The 16,490-nt window shown below is 37.3% G+C and overlaps 1 protein-coding gene across 2 annotated transcripts; it reads right to left on the bottom strand.

The window, feature by feature from the left end:
• Positions 1–1,969: 1,969 nt before the first annotated feature.
• Positions 1,970–14,809, bottom strand: LOC131977943 (signal-transducing adaptor protein 1-like). Of its 2 annotated transcripts, none has more exons than XM_059341427.1 (13): positions 14,334–14,809; positions 11,841–11,912; positions 11,600–11,719; positions 11,446–11,502; positions 10,297–10,451; positions 9,195–9,326; positions 8,212–8,281; positions 7,492–7,594; positions 6,291–6,386; positions 4,450–4,506; positions 4,274–4,321; positions 3,997–4,176; positions 1,970–2,924 (listed from the first exon to the last, which is right to left on the bottom strand). In XM_059341427.1, exons 1-13 carry the CDS (start codon positions 14,418–14,420, stop codon positions 2,863–2,865), a joined length of 1,239 nt encoding a protein of 412 aa, XP_059197410.1. In that variant the 5' UTR covers positions 14,421–14,809; the 3' UTR covers positions 1,970–2,862. The 2 variants fall into 2 exon arrangements, with proteins under 2 accessions (XP_059197410.1, XP_059197411.1); XM_059341428.1 differs by having other exon boundaries at positions 3,997–4,164.
• Between the last annotated feature and the right edge of the window lie 1,681 nt (positions 14,810–16,490).

The raw sequence follows: 16,490 nt of genomic DNA, 5'->3' as shown, positions 1-16,490 counted from the left end.
TGTCACAAGAAATAGTAACAAAGCATTTAATGAATTAATAACTTGTTTTTAGGGGTGTGATGAGATCTCGTGGGGTGGCACGGCTCGTTAAGAAGAACGAATCGAAGTGGCACAGTCCTGCTAACAGGCTAACAGTTAGCTCTGTAGCAGTACAGTGTGTATGTGCTAACAGGCTAACAGTTAGCTCTGTAGCAGTACAGTGTGTATGTGCTAATAGGCTAACAGTTAGCTCTGTAGCAGTACAGTGTGTATGTGCTAACAGGCTAACAGTTAGCTCTGTAGCAGTACAGTGTGTATGTGCTGCTGCTGCAGGAGGTGTTCACTTAGCGATCTCTGTTTGTTTACAACAAGCACCAGACACTCTGTGCACAGTTAGTGATGCTGGTTAATTCACAATCACTATGTTTAAGATCAGCGGAGAAGCTGTGCATAATTAGCCATGCTGGTTTGTTTATGATCAGCTGCTGACGTTGTGCACAGTTAGCGACGGCGTCCACAGTTTTACAACAAGCACACTCTGTGCAGTTAGCTATTAATTCAAGATCGCTATGTTTATGATAATTAGCCATGCTGCTTGTTTTGATCAGCTGCTGATGTTGTGCAGTTAGCGACGGCGGCAGTTGTGCAGTTCCGCCGTGTGATTACGGTCGAAACTGTTGCTAAGCAATTACGCGACGATCGAAAACCGTAAGTCACCTTCGGAGTCTCGTTTATTTTTTATTCTGTTATTTTAACTTTTATAAATTTTAGTTTTAGTTTCAATTTGTGGAAGAAGAAGTTTATTAAAAGCTCATGCTTACATCGTGCATGAAATTTCCACATCTGTGACACTTGTGGTCCTCCATGCGTGAGTAGTGGGCCGTCTGTAGTCCAAATATAACAAATACAGTTACATCTAAAAAAAAATTGAATATCATGAAAAAGTTCAATATTTTTTGACAATTATTTCAGAAAGTGAAAATCATACACTATATAGATTCATTACGTGTAGAGTGAAATAATTCAAGCCTGTTTTTCTTGTAATTTTGATGATTCTGGCTTAGAGATAATGAAAACAAAACTCAGTGTCTCAGTATAAAAGTAGACTATTGCTGGTCAGTGTAATGTGCTGGTCCTGGGTCAGTGGTGGTTTGGGGCCATGTCCTCTGCTGCTGTTGCTCCACTGTGTTTTCTGAAGTCCACAGTCAACATAGCAGCCATCTAGCAGGACATTTTAGAGTCTTCATGCTTCCACAAGCTCTTTGGAGATGCTGCTTTCATTTTCCAGCAGGACTTGGCACCTGCCCACACTGGCAAAGGTACCAAAAGCTGCTTCAATGACCATGGTGTTACTGGGCTGGACTGGCCAGCAAACTCCCCATAGGAGTCTATGGGCTGTTGTCAAGAGGAATGTGAGAGACACCAGATGAGCTGAAGGCTGCTATAAAAGCAACATGGTGCTGTAGGCTGATCTCCTCCATGCCACCAAGTATTAATGCAGTAATTCATGATTCAAAAGGAGCCCAACCAAGTATTGATGGATAGAAATGAAGATACTTTTCAGAAGCCTGACATTTGTGTTTAAAATATCCTTCTTTTAAAAAATGATCTTATGCAATATTCTAATTTTCTGAGACACTGAGTTTTGTGTTTTCATGATCTCTAAGCCAGAATCATCAAAATTACAAGAAATACAGGCTTGAATTATTTCACTCTATGTATAATGAATCTTTATGAGTTTCACTTTCTGAAATAATTGACAAAAAATATTGAACTTTTTCACGATATTCTGATTTTTTGAGATGTACCTGAAGCTAGCAAGTAGCCTCAGCTAACACATGGTATTATTATAAGAGTTGGTGAGAAACAGAAGTGATGAACTCTGATGCTCTGAAGTCTTATTTGTGCACATCCCGACCTCTCTGTAGCGTTCTAGCTCACACATGGTGACAGTGTTGCTTTGCCATGCCGCTCCCTCTGTATGCATCTCCTGAATAACTGTAGCCTGCAATGCTTTAAAGAAGCCGAGAGTTATGTTAACTTTATTTCACAATTTATTGTAAATAGTTTAATTTTTCCACTATCAGTCATTGAGGTAATAAAGGAGTGAGAGCACTTTGTTCTTGGATTTCTGCTTCAAATACAAGTAAAACAGAGGAAGAAACAAATGGAATAAAAAAAACAAGTTGTAACACAGAAAATAGATCACATACAGGACTTCATTATTGGTTTCTGATCGTTGTTTTTTTTAAATGTTGCATAGCACATACTAGAAGTTGCTTGTTCACAGATATGATTTCATGTGACGGAGCAAGAGTTACAATACATTCACATACAGTAGGTACAATAACACCAAGAAAACTCATTTCTGTCTTTCAAACTTCACTGTGTAGAGGCAGTAATAGGTGTTTCACAATATATATAAATTAGCTATGTAAAAATATATACAATACAACTTAACAGCTGATTATAAGAAGTAGACAACAATATAAAAAATCAGATCAGGATAATGTACAACATTGTTAGTGGTTAATGTGCAAAATGTACAAGAGAAACAGTGAATAATGTGACGTGTACACTCCTCGTTACAGCCAATTAATCTGCTAACGAGTGTCTGAGAACGGGTGAATCAATAAAGTGTTAATCTTCGGAGAGGCTTCTCCTGCCGACAGCCAGCTGACGAGGAGGAGGAGAGCCGGGGAGGAGGTGCAGAGGAGGAGGAGGTGCAGAGGAGGAGGAGGTGCAGAGGAGGTTTGTGTGCAGACAGCTGGTCCTCAGCTGCAGGTGTTGGTTCTGTTACTGGGACAGACTGGTGCATGGAGCGGCTCTACACTGGTGAGGCAGATGTTCACAGATGCTTTGAGAGGTTTCCACCAGCAGAGGTCACTCTTGACATTTGGTCTGTTGAAACTTGAGTTTCAGCTCTGATATCGCTGCCAGAGAAACTAGAGACAACAACAACAGACAAAACGTTTTAATGTTACTGATAACTAGAACATTTCTAAAGAAACTTTGAGTGTGCCCGTGACTCTCTCCCGTACTTATTATTAGATTACAATTTAAACTGTTTTCAAAATGGAAAAGAGGAGGAAGTCCTGTAAGATAATCTACAACATAGGTCTCAAATTCGCGGCCCGCGGGCCAATTGCGGCCCTTGTGACGATATTTTGGTCCCCACCTTGATATGAAAGTTTAATGTGAGTTTTATATGAATGGCACTTTACCGTGTTGTGTCTGGAAGGTCCCTTTAATTACTTTGTTAGGTAATTTTGTGTCTTTTTAAAAAAAATAATTTTGTGTCTTATTTGGTAATTCTCAATCATACAACACAAGCAAGGATGAAGTCAAGAAACAACACAAGAATAAGCAAGAATAAGTGGCTTATTTTACATTGAGTCCCGTCAGGGCGTAAGTGTTTTTGGGATGCAAGAAGACAAATTTACGTTTCTATGTACAAAGTATTTCTATAGAGTGGCATTTGCGGCCTCGAGCGCAGTTTCCAAATGTATTTTTCGACTAATTTTTCTCTCCCGCTGCACTCTAGCAATGATGTCATCCACTCTAACCTCTCCATAGGTTAACATTTGGGGGGATTTCTTGTCACGTTTTTGCCGAATAATTTGAAAACCGTTTGCCGAAACCCTTAGAAAAGTCATAGCACACTTGTCATGGCCGATCTTACTTCCATTATTCACTAAATGAATGAATGAAAGCTCTGCCTGCATGCAACTTGAGCCGTAACTTCACTTGGCGTGATAGATTTAGTTGTTTATTGTTCCGAGGAGAGGTCGATTTGACACCTTTTTAGTGTATGTGCGACCAAAACTCTGGGAGGAGTAGTCGACCGAAAAACAACACGCAAGAATAAGAATAAGCCCGGTGAATAGTATATAGTGTGCTCTTTCAAGCACACTCAATAAGGTAAAATAGCAAAATGTGAATTGTGGCTGAACATTATAGCCATGTCCATGCTGGATTTTGAAGGTCTTTGAGGTGAACTGTAAGCAGTGGACTCACTCTGTCCCTGAGGGTCTGTTATGGTCCTCTTCCTAATTTCTCGGCTGTTTGTGGAGGACGAGGTGGAGGACGAGGTGGAGGACGAGGTGGAGGACGAGGAGGATATTGCAGAAGCAGACAATTTGCGAGGAGTCGGTATCGGAGGCATAATTGCTTTCTTTGTGGGTTTATTCTCCAGTTCTGTGGAAGACCAAAACAAGAAGATGACTCACAGTCATTGAAAAGAAAAGATGAGTAATGATTGTAGTGATGAAGAGGAAAAGGAGGAGGGACTTACGAGGCAGCGGGGCGGCTGAGGAATCCTCTCTGTGTTTGACTTCTTCCACTGTTTGAACACAGACACTGGAGTTAGCAGAAGCAACGGAAAGAATGAAGTCTTTCCTGTTGGTGTTTACAAGACGGAAGAGCAAACGCCAAGAGTGATAGAGGGAGTGATTGATGAGTCCTACTCACTGTTCTGGTAGATCTCTTCAACTGGTTCTGCTGCTGGTTCAGGTGTCGCTATTCTTTCTGCAAAACAAAACATGTCATTATAATTTTTACAGGTGTTAGATAAGAACTGATGTAAAGAACAAATGACAGATGCTGTCACTGTTCACCTGACGAATCACCAAAAACCCCGACCGGACAGAAATAGACGCGGCGTTTGTTCTAAGCAGGTGTTGAAAATGAACATGTTCGAGTTTAATTATAGAGCACATTAGAAACAACCTCAGTTGACCAAAGTGCTGTACAGTTATTAAAATACAATAAAAATCAAACACAAATATAGTAATAAATAAAAACAATGAAAACAATAAAATACTATGAACAATATAATAGTAATAAAAACTCTAAAAACAGAGTTAGAATTAAAAAAGGAAATAAAAGAGTGAAAAGTAAAAAAGTCAAGGATTCCTGCCGAGCTGGGACTGAACTTTTTAATAATGTTTTTAAGTGCTCAACAGACTGTGCAGCTGTTCAGTATGTTCAGGTTTACCCTTTGGAGTTTTTATGTGAATTTTGTGTGTTTTTGTGTGTTGTTTGTAAAAAAATGTTTAACGTTTTTGGTGTGTTTTTTGTAATTTTGTGGGGGATTTTTTTTGTTTTTTTTGGTGTGTGTTTTTATGTGTTTTTTTGTGTTCAAAATGTTGATCCATTAAGTCAAAATGAAAAAAATAAAAAATCAGGTCATATAGGTCAGGTTGTGCTGAAAAAAGTAATAACCACACGGCATGCTAAACGTGTTTTAAGTGGTTTATACACAGGCAGAATGAAAAACATTCAAACAGCATAAATATACCAGAAAGGTTAATGGGCCACGAGTTAAAAAGACGTTCTAAAGTCCAAAGACACACAAACAAAGTCGAGGAATTTCTACCTGCTGCACAAAGCCTCTAAAACAAGCAAACCATGAGTGATTGGGTTGTGTGTGTGTGTGTGTGTGTGTGTGTGTGTGTGTGTGTGTGTGTGTTCTTGTACTTCCTACATAGTGAGGACCGAAACACGTTTTTAACCAACAGAGTGAGGACATTTTTGCAAAGTGAGGACATTTCGGCCGGTCCTCACTTCTTTAAAGGCTTTTTTTAAATTTCAGACTTTGTTTTAGGGTTAAAGGTTACATGGTAATGATAATTAACTGAAACTGTATTGTGTGGTTACAAAACTAACTAAATTATAGTGAAAATGTCCTTCGTTTTCCGTCTTTGTCAACTTTTTTCATACATAATGAAGATGGATAAGACAAAGGAAATAAAGGCAAAATTTACTGTGACCTCTTTTAATCTCCCACCCAACAAATACCCCATTACAAAAAACTACAACTAATAAAAACTAAACTAAAACTAAAGCATTTCAAAAAAAGTATAACTACTATAAACTATTACAACCTTGCAAGGGAATTCACTGTTCCAATGAGGGTCCTCACAAAGATTGAAGTACAAGAATCTGTGTGTGTGTGTGTGTGTGTGTGTTTATCCCTCAGTGTTATTTAAAAAGGCTTGCTCAAGCTTTCACCCTCTGATACAAAGATAATTAACCAGCTACTTCTCCAGAAAGCACATTCAGCAGGTTCACAGTACGTATTAAAGTATTATAAAGTATTTTATGTATTCGTTTTAATTGCTGTTGAAGTGGTTAACGAGTCACGTTGAGTTGAAAAAGTCTAAGATTAGTTGGACAGGTGGAATTTCCACATACCTGACTGCGTCAAAGGGCCACAAGCAAACAGGTGCGGCCGTGTGTGTGTGTGTGTGTGTGTATGTATGTGTGTGTGTGTGTGGTTGTGTGTGTGTGTGTATTCATGCACACAGTACCTGTTGGTCTGCGGGGTAAGAGTGGTGGTGCAGGGTTTGACGGGGCCTGCAGCACGCTCTCTCTCTCTCCATTCTCATTATTAGCTCGAATGCAAACTGTTAAAAGAAAAACACATTTTCTTTAATACTGAGCTTACACCACAAGATGTCCACAGTCCCAGAGTAAAAACTGACTGACTTTAGTAAATCTAGGAGTTTTACTGGAGTCATCACGGAGAGAAAAAGGAACAAGCTCAGTCCTTAATATAAATATAGTGATGTCATATATTTAGATGTTTCTTAGTAAAGAGAACAGTAAGGAGACCCAGTTAAAATGTATAAATAAATGTATACGTAAATAAGTAGTAAATAATCAATGATTAATGTTTGATTGACTAAATGAAAGTTGATAGAGCTTTTGTAATTTTGTGGGGGATTTTTTTTTTGGTGTGTGTTTTTATGCATTTTTTCAAAATGTTGATCCATTAAGTCAAAATGAAAAAAAAAAAAAATCAGGTCAGAGAGGTGAGGTTGTGCTGAAAAAAAAGTTATACCCACACGGCATGGTAAACGTGTTTTAAGTGGTTTATACACAGGCAGAATGAAAAAGATTCAAACAGCATAAATATACAAGAAAGGTTAATGGGCCACAAGTTAAAAAGAAATAGAATTATTCAATTAAACACATTATAATTAAATAGGACATAAATGTATATCATGAATTCATTTCTAAATGTTCCTTTCCTTTATTCTTCCTTATATCTATTTTTACTGTAAAATAGTCAACTTTTCATGTGATAAAAACAGAAACCCTTTTTCAGCTTTGTGAGGGGCATTTTGTGGCGTCTTCTCTTCTTTTTGTTGTTTTTACTAAAAGCATGATGGGAAAAAACTGCTAAAAGAATCTAGTTGTAGTCTTATAAATAGTTTCCCTGCTAGATTGACAGTCTGTCTAAAATCTCAGTCTGAGACTAAAAACTCTAAACTCTTGTCTTTAGATGTGAGCTGATAGTTTTACAGGAGTCTTTTCCAAATCTTTTCAAAGTCTTCTGATGTATATGTAGCATTAGTCATGTATACGTTTAGATGACATATTTGGTGTATGGAATAATATTTTACACAGCTTAAAATGAGAACTTAATATTAAAGTGAAAAAGTAGAGTGGAAGAACAGAATAGAATAGAGTAAAAGAGAGGTAAGATGTCTCAGTTCTTGTACGTACAGATGTTTTTCTCGTACGCTTCCTCCAAGATGAGAGGAATCAGAACGCCTTCAGTTTTTCCCACTAAGTAGTTGATGACATCATGTAGCGTCGCACAGGGCACCTGCACCAAAACACATTTATTTTAATGATAAAATACACACAGGAATTAAAACAGAAAGTGTTTTATTTTTTATTCGACTTGACTCAACCAGAATATCTGCATTCAAATTGTTGCACCCTTTAAATCAAATTTAGTTTAATTACTGTTTATGGGAAATTCATGCTGAGAGGGAAATTATATACAACAGCACGTAACTGCAGATCAGAGGTGAGTCATTAAAGTGTCATCAGACAGGTTCAAAAGAAATATGACTGCTGATTAAAGGTATGTGACATTTATTACCGCTACTGTAATTAACCTCTTATGATCCAGGACGTCACATGCTGCAAATAAATCTGAAATTCAACATCAACCTCTCACCTCTCCTCGGAACAATAAACAACTAAATCTATCACGCCAAGTGAAGTTACGGCTCAAGTTGCATGCAGGCAGAGCTCATTTAGTGAATAATGGAAGTAAGAATAAATACACAGCCGATTTTAAAAAGCAATAAAGTTTGTTTTGTGTCTGATGTTTGATACCAAAGACAACAACAGGTTCCTCTTTTGTCCCTGACAGTTTTACCCTTCAGTCATTTAACATAAAATATAAAGAATCGTGATGTTTATAATACTCACTGGATTGTCCACATCAATGGCGAATCCTCCTCCAGCTATACGAGTCACACGGTAATGTCTGAATACAGGGCTGGAGACGGAGAAAAGACAAAGGGAAGTCATTAAAACACAGATAGAATCAGCAAATGTAAATAGTACAAACAGTCCAAGATGAGAACATGCAACAATACAAACAGTGTGTTAAAAACTGCCATTTTTACCTGTTATATTCATTCATTTATTCATTATCCACCAGACTATCACTGGCCTGTCACAAGAGACCATCAGCTCTCATTAACTCCTACGGGCAATTTAGAGTCACCAATTAAACCTGCATGAGATGCATGTTTTATGGACTGTGGGAGAAAGCCGGAGGACCTGGAGAGAACCAACGCTGACACGGGGAGAACATGCAAACTCCACATAGAAGAGGCCATAGAAGGCCAGATTTGAACCTGCAACCCTCTTGCTGTGAGGTGAAGCCTGTTTTATTCTATCATAGTAAAAACCATTTAGTTTGGCATTAAGTGATGACACAGGCACTGAGCCCTGGGGGACCCCTGTGGTGAGGCAATGTGAAGTTGACAACTGTCCATGCCAGGATACACTGAAGGAGCGTCCTTTCAGGTAGGAATCAAACCAGGACAGAGCCAAGCCAGAGATGCCAAGAGATCTCAACTTGGACTGCAAACAAGCTTAATTATGACTCTTTATGTCATGCATTTTTGATCCATGGAGGTTTTATATTTGTTCATCATGGGGGAAGTGGAGCGTGAGCATTTGATGGAGTTGGCAGTTCCATGTGTGATTTATTCTTGTGAAAATACTTGACTGAATGCTTCTTTTCACATCATGGGTATTGAATGACGCAAACAAAAAGGTATCAAATGAAAAACTCTGTAGGTATCAGGATCACTTTAAGGATACTGCTGTCATAACATTTTACAGGTCAGACATACAGTGTTAGATCTGTGTGTGAACAAGTGTTTTTTGAGTGTTTGTACCCTTCCACGTCTTGTCTGGTGGTGACAGCGAAGGAGCTCCCACTGCTCCCCGGTCTCAGCAGCAGGTTTCCTTTCTTGGCTTCTCTCTCCAGCAGAAGCTCCGCCTCCAAACGGGAAACTTTGTGGTAACAACTGCAGAACGCAAGAAAACACAGACATCATGTATTGTTTGTGACAACACATACATCATAGGATTTCATGGAGTTAAAAACATAGCCGCCTTAATTTAACCCTCTATGGTACGGTGTTACCCCATTTTTGGCCTGTCAAATTTCTACAATGCATGTTTTTGAGTGATGCGATACTTTGAAAAAGAGGGAAGAGTATAGGGAACCAATAGCAATGCTTTAATTTGTCACATGACCTCCAGGAGGCCATATTGAAACCCTCTTTTGCAGAGTTTTCCAAAGGAAACAGCTTTGCCATTTTGCGCCATAAAAAATCCCTCAAAACGTCAACAAAAAATAAATTCCTACTAATAGGTGAGTAAACTTTCATTTCTGATCAGTTTCATACACTTCAGACAAGAAACCGGTTAAAAAAGTTCCTTTTATAATGTTTTTAAATTTAATATGTTATGTATTGTACCCTTTTAGACATGTTTATTAAATAAATTATGTTAAAATTCATTTTAAAAACTCTCTTTTTCACTTTTTTCACTGCACCGTTATGGTACAATGTTGCCTACGGGCAACAAACCCCAAAAACTTCCAAAAATTATAACATTTCTTCAGATTTTGTTTATTTAGTCTACTTCAAGACAACAAATAAAACACTCCACAAATTTTTTTAAACTGGCATCATAATGCGAACCATAGAGGGTTAAGCTTCAAAATGCTACAATTTCCTAACAAAATTTAATTTGGAGACATTTTTAATGCCAAAAAAGAGCATTTATTCCTTTATGTGAAAACCTAGAAAAATCATCAAAAATGGGTTTTCATCCTTCCACTAAGTTTCAAATGACGCCAGCATGTTTTCCGTAATCCTGCTGACAGCAAACAAACCAAACCGAAAACAAAACCTCCCTGGCAGAAATAATAATAAGCAGTATTTCATTTGAGCATGAGTGTCAACACTTTAGCGTCTAGGTGATACTCACGCTGGCATGTCTGGTTCCAGGCTGATGTAGGCGCCGCAGCTGGTGACGGCTGCAGGTGGAGGCGCGTTTTTTATTCTTTCCTTTTCCTTTTCTACCGTCTCCTTCAGCATGTGGATCTGACCCGGCAGCAGGTTCAGGTTGGACGGGACAGACAGCTGCAGGGACACACAGTTTCTGCTTCAGTTATCTTAAACTTAAATAATAAAACTAGAACTTTTCTAAAGAGATGTTGAGTGTGATTGTCTCTGGCCCATGACTCTCACCCAGACATTATTTGTTACAATTTGAACTGTTTTGAAGGGGGGCAGGCTTTGGTAGCCAAGCAACCAGGGCCAGGTGGCGTCCACCAATCAGAGCAGAGCAATCAACTGAAATCAACTGCAGCTGTGGAATTTGACGCCACTGTGAGAGGTGGAAACGGGTGAAATTTGCCCCTCGAACAGAAAGCATTTTTGGCAAAACCATAATTCCTATCACTGATCCGACTTCACTTTGAGCATCCTGAGTTCTTCCTGAACGTCTACATATGTGTTTTGTGAAGAAAAATGAAGAAATTGTTTTTTTTAGAGTGATCAGAAGAATCTGGTACCTATGCTTTCCTCCAGAAATGTTCCCGCCTTTTTACCATGGCGGTCTATGAGGCTGTGGGTGGTGTTGGTGGATCATCTGTGGTCCTACGCCCAAACTATAACTCTGACAGCTTTACCACACCAATGGGAGGGAGAAGACGAATTTTCCTACATTTCTATGTATAAATTATTTCTGTAGAGTGAAATTTGCGGCCTCGAGCGCAGTTTCCAAATTTATTTTTTGACAATTTTTTCTCTCCCTCTGCACTAGCAATGATGTCATTCACTCTAGCCTCTCCATAGGGTAACATTGGGGGGATTTTTTGCTGTGTTTTTGCCAAATAATTTGAAAAACGTTTGCTGAAACCCTTAGAAAAGTCACAGCACACTTGTCATGGCTGAGCCGCTCGATTTGATACTTTTTAGTGTATGTGAGACCAAAAACACGGAAGAAACAGAAGAATAAAATCTAGGATTAAGCCCGGTGAATAGTATATAGTGTACTATTTCAAGCACACTCAATAAAATGTTAATTGTTCTTTCTATAAGAATATAATATAAAATAATTGTTCCCACTGACCTCCGCCACAGAGTGGATATAACCCTTCCACAGCTCACGAGCTTCTGCATTGGGAGCCTGCAGACAAAAAAGAAGAAATTTGTGAAAATTAGGAATTACCCTAAAAAAAGAGGATGCATATTGCATATTGCATATTTTCTGTCTATTTCCTTACAGTGAATTTGATGTTTTTATCCTTCATCTGGAGGTTGAGTCTGGCTGCGTCCAGGTTACGATCCTGGCTGCCGTCATCTGTTATTGAGATGAATCCATCCAGATCCACTTTCTCCGTGTACTGAAACACATACAAAGACACACAAAGACACACTGAGTGACGCACAACAGTAATACGCTTTTATGCATCTAACAATCAAAATCAGTGTGTTTAACAATCCCAAATCTCTGAGTCAACTTACATCAGAGTCTCTCTTCTCATTGAAGAAGAACAAGGTGTTTCCACACAGGCAGGCCCACAGCTTCCGAGACGTCTGCACAAACACACACAGAAACTTAAAGTTTGCACAACAAGCAGGAAAAAAGACGCATATCAAAGAACAACAGGTGTGTATCAGAAAATAAAACCCATGTTACGCAACAAGGAATTAGGTGACATTCCTCTCTCAACTTGATGAGTCATGAGTTTATAACCTGAGCAGAAACTAATAATGGTATTAGTAACAATGTTTAGTGTGTAGACTGACTGACTGGTGTTACTAGATTTATTTGTTTGTTTAAATGCTGAGTAATGAATCAGTCAGAGTTGGCGTGTCTCTTTCCGGTCAAAGCCAACAACAAAACTAGGTCACAGAACTAAAATAAACTGAACTGAGACTGAGGTGTAACTAATCTGCACTGTAAAAAAAATCCTGTTGCTTTTACAGAAAAAAAATAGCAGCTGTGGAACTGCAGAATCTGATTGGACAGGCGGGAAAAATAATATGTATGCCCCCCATCCGGAAAAAGGTCTAGGGTACCAAACTGCAAATAGATACAAACTGTCCTTTATACCTATCTCCATTAAATTATTAAATAGTGCAAGTGCAATGATATTATAGTGCAATATATTTATATTCATTATCTAAAATACTACCTCTACATGCTACCACTCATCCTCATTCGCCTCCTTTACATACGGAGCTATTTATTCTATATTCTGTATTTTTTCTTGCCATTCAATTATTTATTCTTGCTGTGATATTTTATACTTTTTATACCTCTATACCTTATTGTCCTGAAGTGTTTGTGTGTTGTTTGTTCTTAATTTGATTTATGCACTATGGGAGTTGCACTCTAATTTCGTTGTGCTATGTACAATGACAATAAAGGCGTTTCTATTCTATAAAAACGATGGTTTAGGGAAGTGCAATAGAATAATCAGTTTAATAGAATGATTGATGTTGTACGGGTATATGTGCAATAGGAAGAGCGTGTGCAATAGTGCAAATAAAGAGTGTGTGTTCTGTGCTGATATGAATTTATGTGATATGTAAACAGACTTCCTTTTGTGTGTGTTTGTGTTTTGTGATGTGCTATATGTGAACATGTGACGTTCTCTTGTTTCCAAAACAAATTTCTCCTCAGGGAGACAATAAAAGTAAGTAAGTAACTAACTAACTAACTAACTAACTAAATTAAAAAAGTAAATGGGGGCACTGTTTCCGTTTTTTCGTATTTTAATTTGATAGAAAAAAGGATTATATTTTGGTACCCAGACTCTAACTGAGCACCTTCACATTTATCTGGTTCCTGCTTTGATTTCTCTTTAGAGGGCATACAGTGTGTTATCAGGGAGGGCCGGCAGGTCAACACACACACACACACACCGTTCAGTGTTTGCAAAGCCGGCCTCGCCAGTTACCGTCTTAACTATTCCCGTCAGTTCCTGGTTGACTCTAATCTTTACAGGCAGAGAGGCAGTCAGACCAGTTGGAGACAGGCAAGAAAAAAGTCAAAGTCCACACAGTTTACAGGAAACTCCACCTACATTAACAGCAGACTTCACCTGCTGCTGCTGCTGTGGATTTACTGTGACTTTACACGGCTCCACAGGTTTTAATATGAAGCTCAGGTTAGTGGAGTAAAGGAATGTTTGAATTAAAATCCCTTCGCACGACACAAACTGGTTTATTAGTTTATCTGCTGACACCATGAAGATCTCTGGCAACTTCTGCACATTGTTGAGATGCCAGCAATTCATACCTGTCACACACACACACACACACACACACACACACACGACACACACACGACATCTGACAATGAAAATAATCACCTGATTGCAGTGGTGGAAGAAGTTTTTTTGTTTTTTTTTACTTCTAAATGCTGCAACGTGACACTGTAGAAATACTCTGTTGCAAGTAAAAAAAATCCTGCATTGCACATTTGAGTAAATATACTTCAGAATAATATTGGATTATAATTATAGGAGATTTATTGGGATTTTTTGCATCCAAACTCTCAAAAGCCAAAGAGCTAAAGTGAATAATTCAAACTGTCATTTGTTTTTTACATTTGCACTGAAGTTGTGACTCTTCCAAATCTTCTCAACCCTTCTTTTCTTTTGTTTACTTACTTTACTTAAAAAAGACAGAAAATTACAAAAAATGACACAACACGGTAAAGTGCCATTCATATAAAAATCACATTAAACTTTCATATCAAGGTGGGGGCCATAAAAATATCGTCACGAGGGCCACAATTGGCCCACGAGTTTGAGACCCATAATCTAAACGTATGCTACTTCGTTATAATCAGTTAATTCATCCATTCTTTGTCTCAAAACTGGTGAGATATTCTTCGTTTTCTGTAACCCATATTATAAAACACGTAAAACCACCACTATTAATAACTAACAGATGAAAAGACATGATAATAATAAGTTGCAGAGCAGAGAGAAACAGAGACCTTACCTTGTCTTTGAAGGACCTTTTCTCCAGGTAACCTTCATAGTAACAGGTGGGCAGCTGGTTCCTCAGCCGCGCGGTTCGCTTTATCATCACGAGGACAGTAAATAATCACAATAAATATAAACTTTCATACAGATCTGACTCTGTCTGTGTTGTATATATCCTCTCAGGTTCTGCTGTGTTGCAGTGAAGCTCTCTTCTATATCAAAGTGAGGAGGGAACCTGTGCTCTGCGCTGATTGGTCAACGTGCAGAGTGGGCGGGGCTTATATAAATATCGACAGGTTGATTTGTTTCCAACGAAGTGACGTGTTTCTGCAGAGTGGAAATCACCTGCCGTGGGCCGCAACTACCAGCATGCAGACTATTATATTATATTACACCTTAATACGTTTTAAAGTCCACTGGTAAAACAAGCTTATGCGTCAATAAAACTTATTAACCCTTTGATGCACAACATGGATCTAAAGTTAGTTTAGTGTAGTTAGTTTATTATGAAGATCCCCATTAGCTGCAGCAAAACCACAGCTATTCTTCCTGGGGTCCAACAGTATAAAATATACAGTTGAAAACGCAAAACATAATAAAAATAAAAAACAAAACAAAACAAAAATTATTCACATATTAATCCATATTACACACATTTCTACATATCATATATGTATACATCATTATAAAATCTACATATATATGTTGTATATACACATTGGTTCTACAGCATATACATTATAATAACACATATCATATATCTATAGAAATATACTATATACATATATATAAACAAAGGGACCCGACTAAGTTTTTATATTCTATATCTTTGCAATAAATTAATTTCATCATTCGGTATTGCAGGTTTTCCTCAAATAACTTGTTTTTGATGATCAAACATCCTAATTTTTTGTTTTCATTTCTTACTTTTTGAATAAAAACCTTTTTTTTAAATCACTACATTTCTAATGCACGAGGTCATTTTTGACCCATGTTGTTCATTAGAAGGTGTTTATATGTTGTCACCAATTTAAAACCTGACAAAGAAGACACAAATATTAACTATCCTATTTTGTTAAATTGGTGTTTTTCCAATGGAAATTATTATTTGGTGGCTCTAATAAGTCTCAAATGTTAAAATATGTGATTTTCCAATATAATCTGGTGGTTCTAACAACTCTTTTAAAGTTAAACCTTCAAAATAAGACAAACATAGTTACACATATACTCACATTTTTAATTTTAAATCACTTTTTTTATCACTACGCTTCTAATGCACAAGGTCATTTTTGACCCATGTGTGTAAACTTGATGTAATAATACAAAAACTACTTTTCTTCATAAAGTATGAAAGGAAAAATGGATATAATGATCTGTTGTAATAAAAAAGATATTCAAACACACAGCCAGCATGAAATAACATGGGAAATAAATGCATGTTGTGCATTAGAAGGTGTTTATATGTTGTGCATTAAAGGGTTAAGCTGGAAAAGACAAACAGTGGTTTATGCAGCATCTCAGGACATTTTGGCTGGAAACGTGACAGCTGAGGAGAGAAAATGCACTTGTTGCATCTTAAAAACAAACATTTTTTTCATTTTATTGTATCAACAATTACACAACAAACTGTACAAACCTTTTGTATATAGAATACATCTACAATTACAAGCATGCCAGGGGGATTAAAGGATGTGAAACAAGGAAAATACTAATAACAATAACTAAGGAAAGTTAAATAAAAACATTAAGCTTACAGAAGTTGTACGTTTTACAGCTTGTTTGTTATTACATTCTTACTTTTTACTCCTATATTTTCTTTTTTTTAAACTCTAACTCTTTTTTTTTTAGATTGAGTTTCATTGTTTTTATTTATTACTATATTTGTGTATGATTTTATTGTATTTTAATAACTTTGCAACACTTTGGTCAACTGAGGTTGTTTTTAAATGTGCTCTATAAATAAACTTTGACTTGACTTGAAATTCACAAAAAGATGAAATGTATCCTAGTGTTTGATATGGACAGTAAGTTCTGTAAAGTTTGGCAAATGTGTTTAAAAATTGGGATTCATTGATACAGAATTTAGTCAAAATAATAAGTAGTTATTATAAAGACATAGACACATAAATATTTATGTCACATGCAGTGAATCCAAACAACATGTTTTTCCAGA

This window comes from Centropristis striata, chromosome 9 (genome assembly GCF_030273125.1).
Source record: "Centropristis striata isolate RG_2023a ecotype Rhode Island chromosome 9, C.striata_1.0, whole genome shotgun sequence".
NCBI lineage: Eukaryota > Metazoa > Chordata > Actinopteri > Perciformes > Serranidae > Centropristis > Centropristis striata.
The sequence above is the reverse complement of the archived record's forward strand: the minus strand, read 5'-3'. Positions and strand labels throughout refer to the sequence as shown.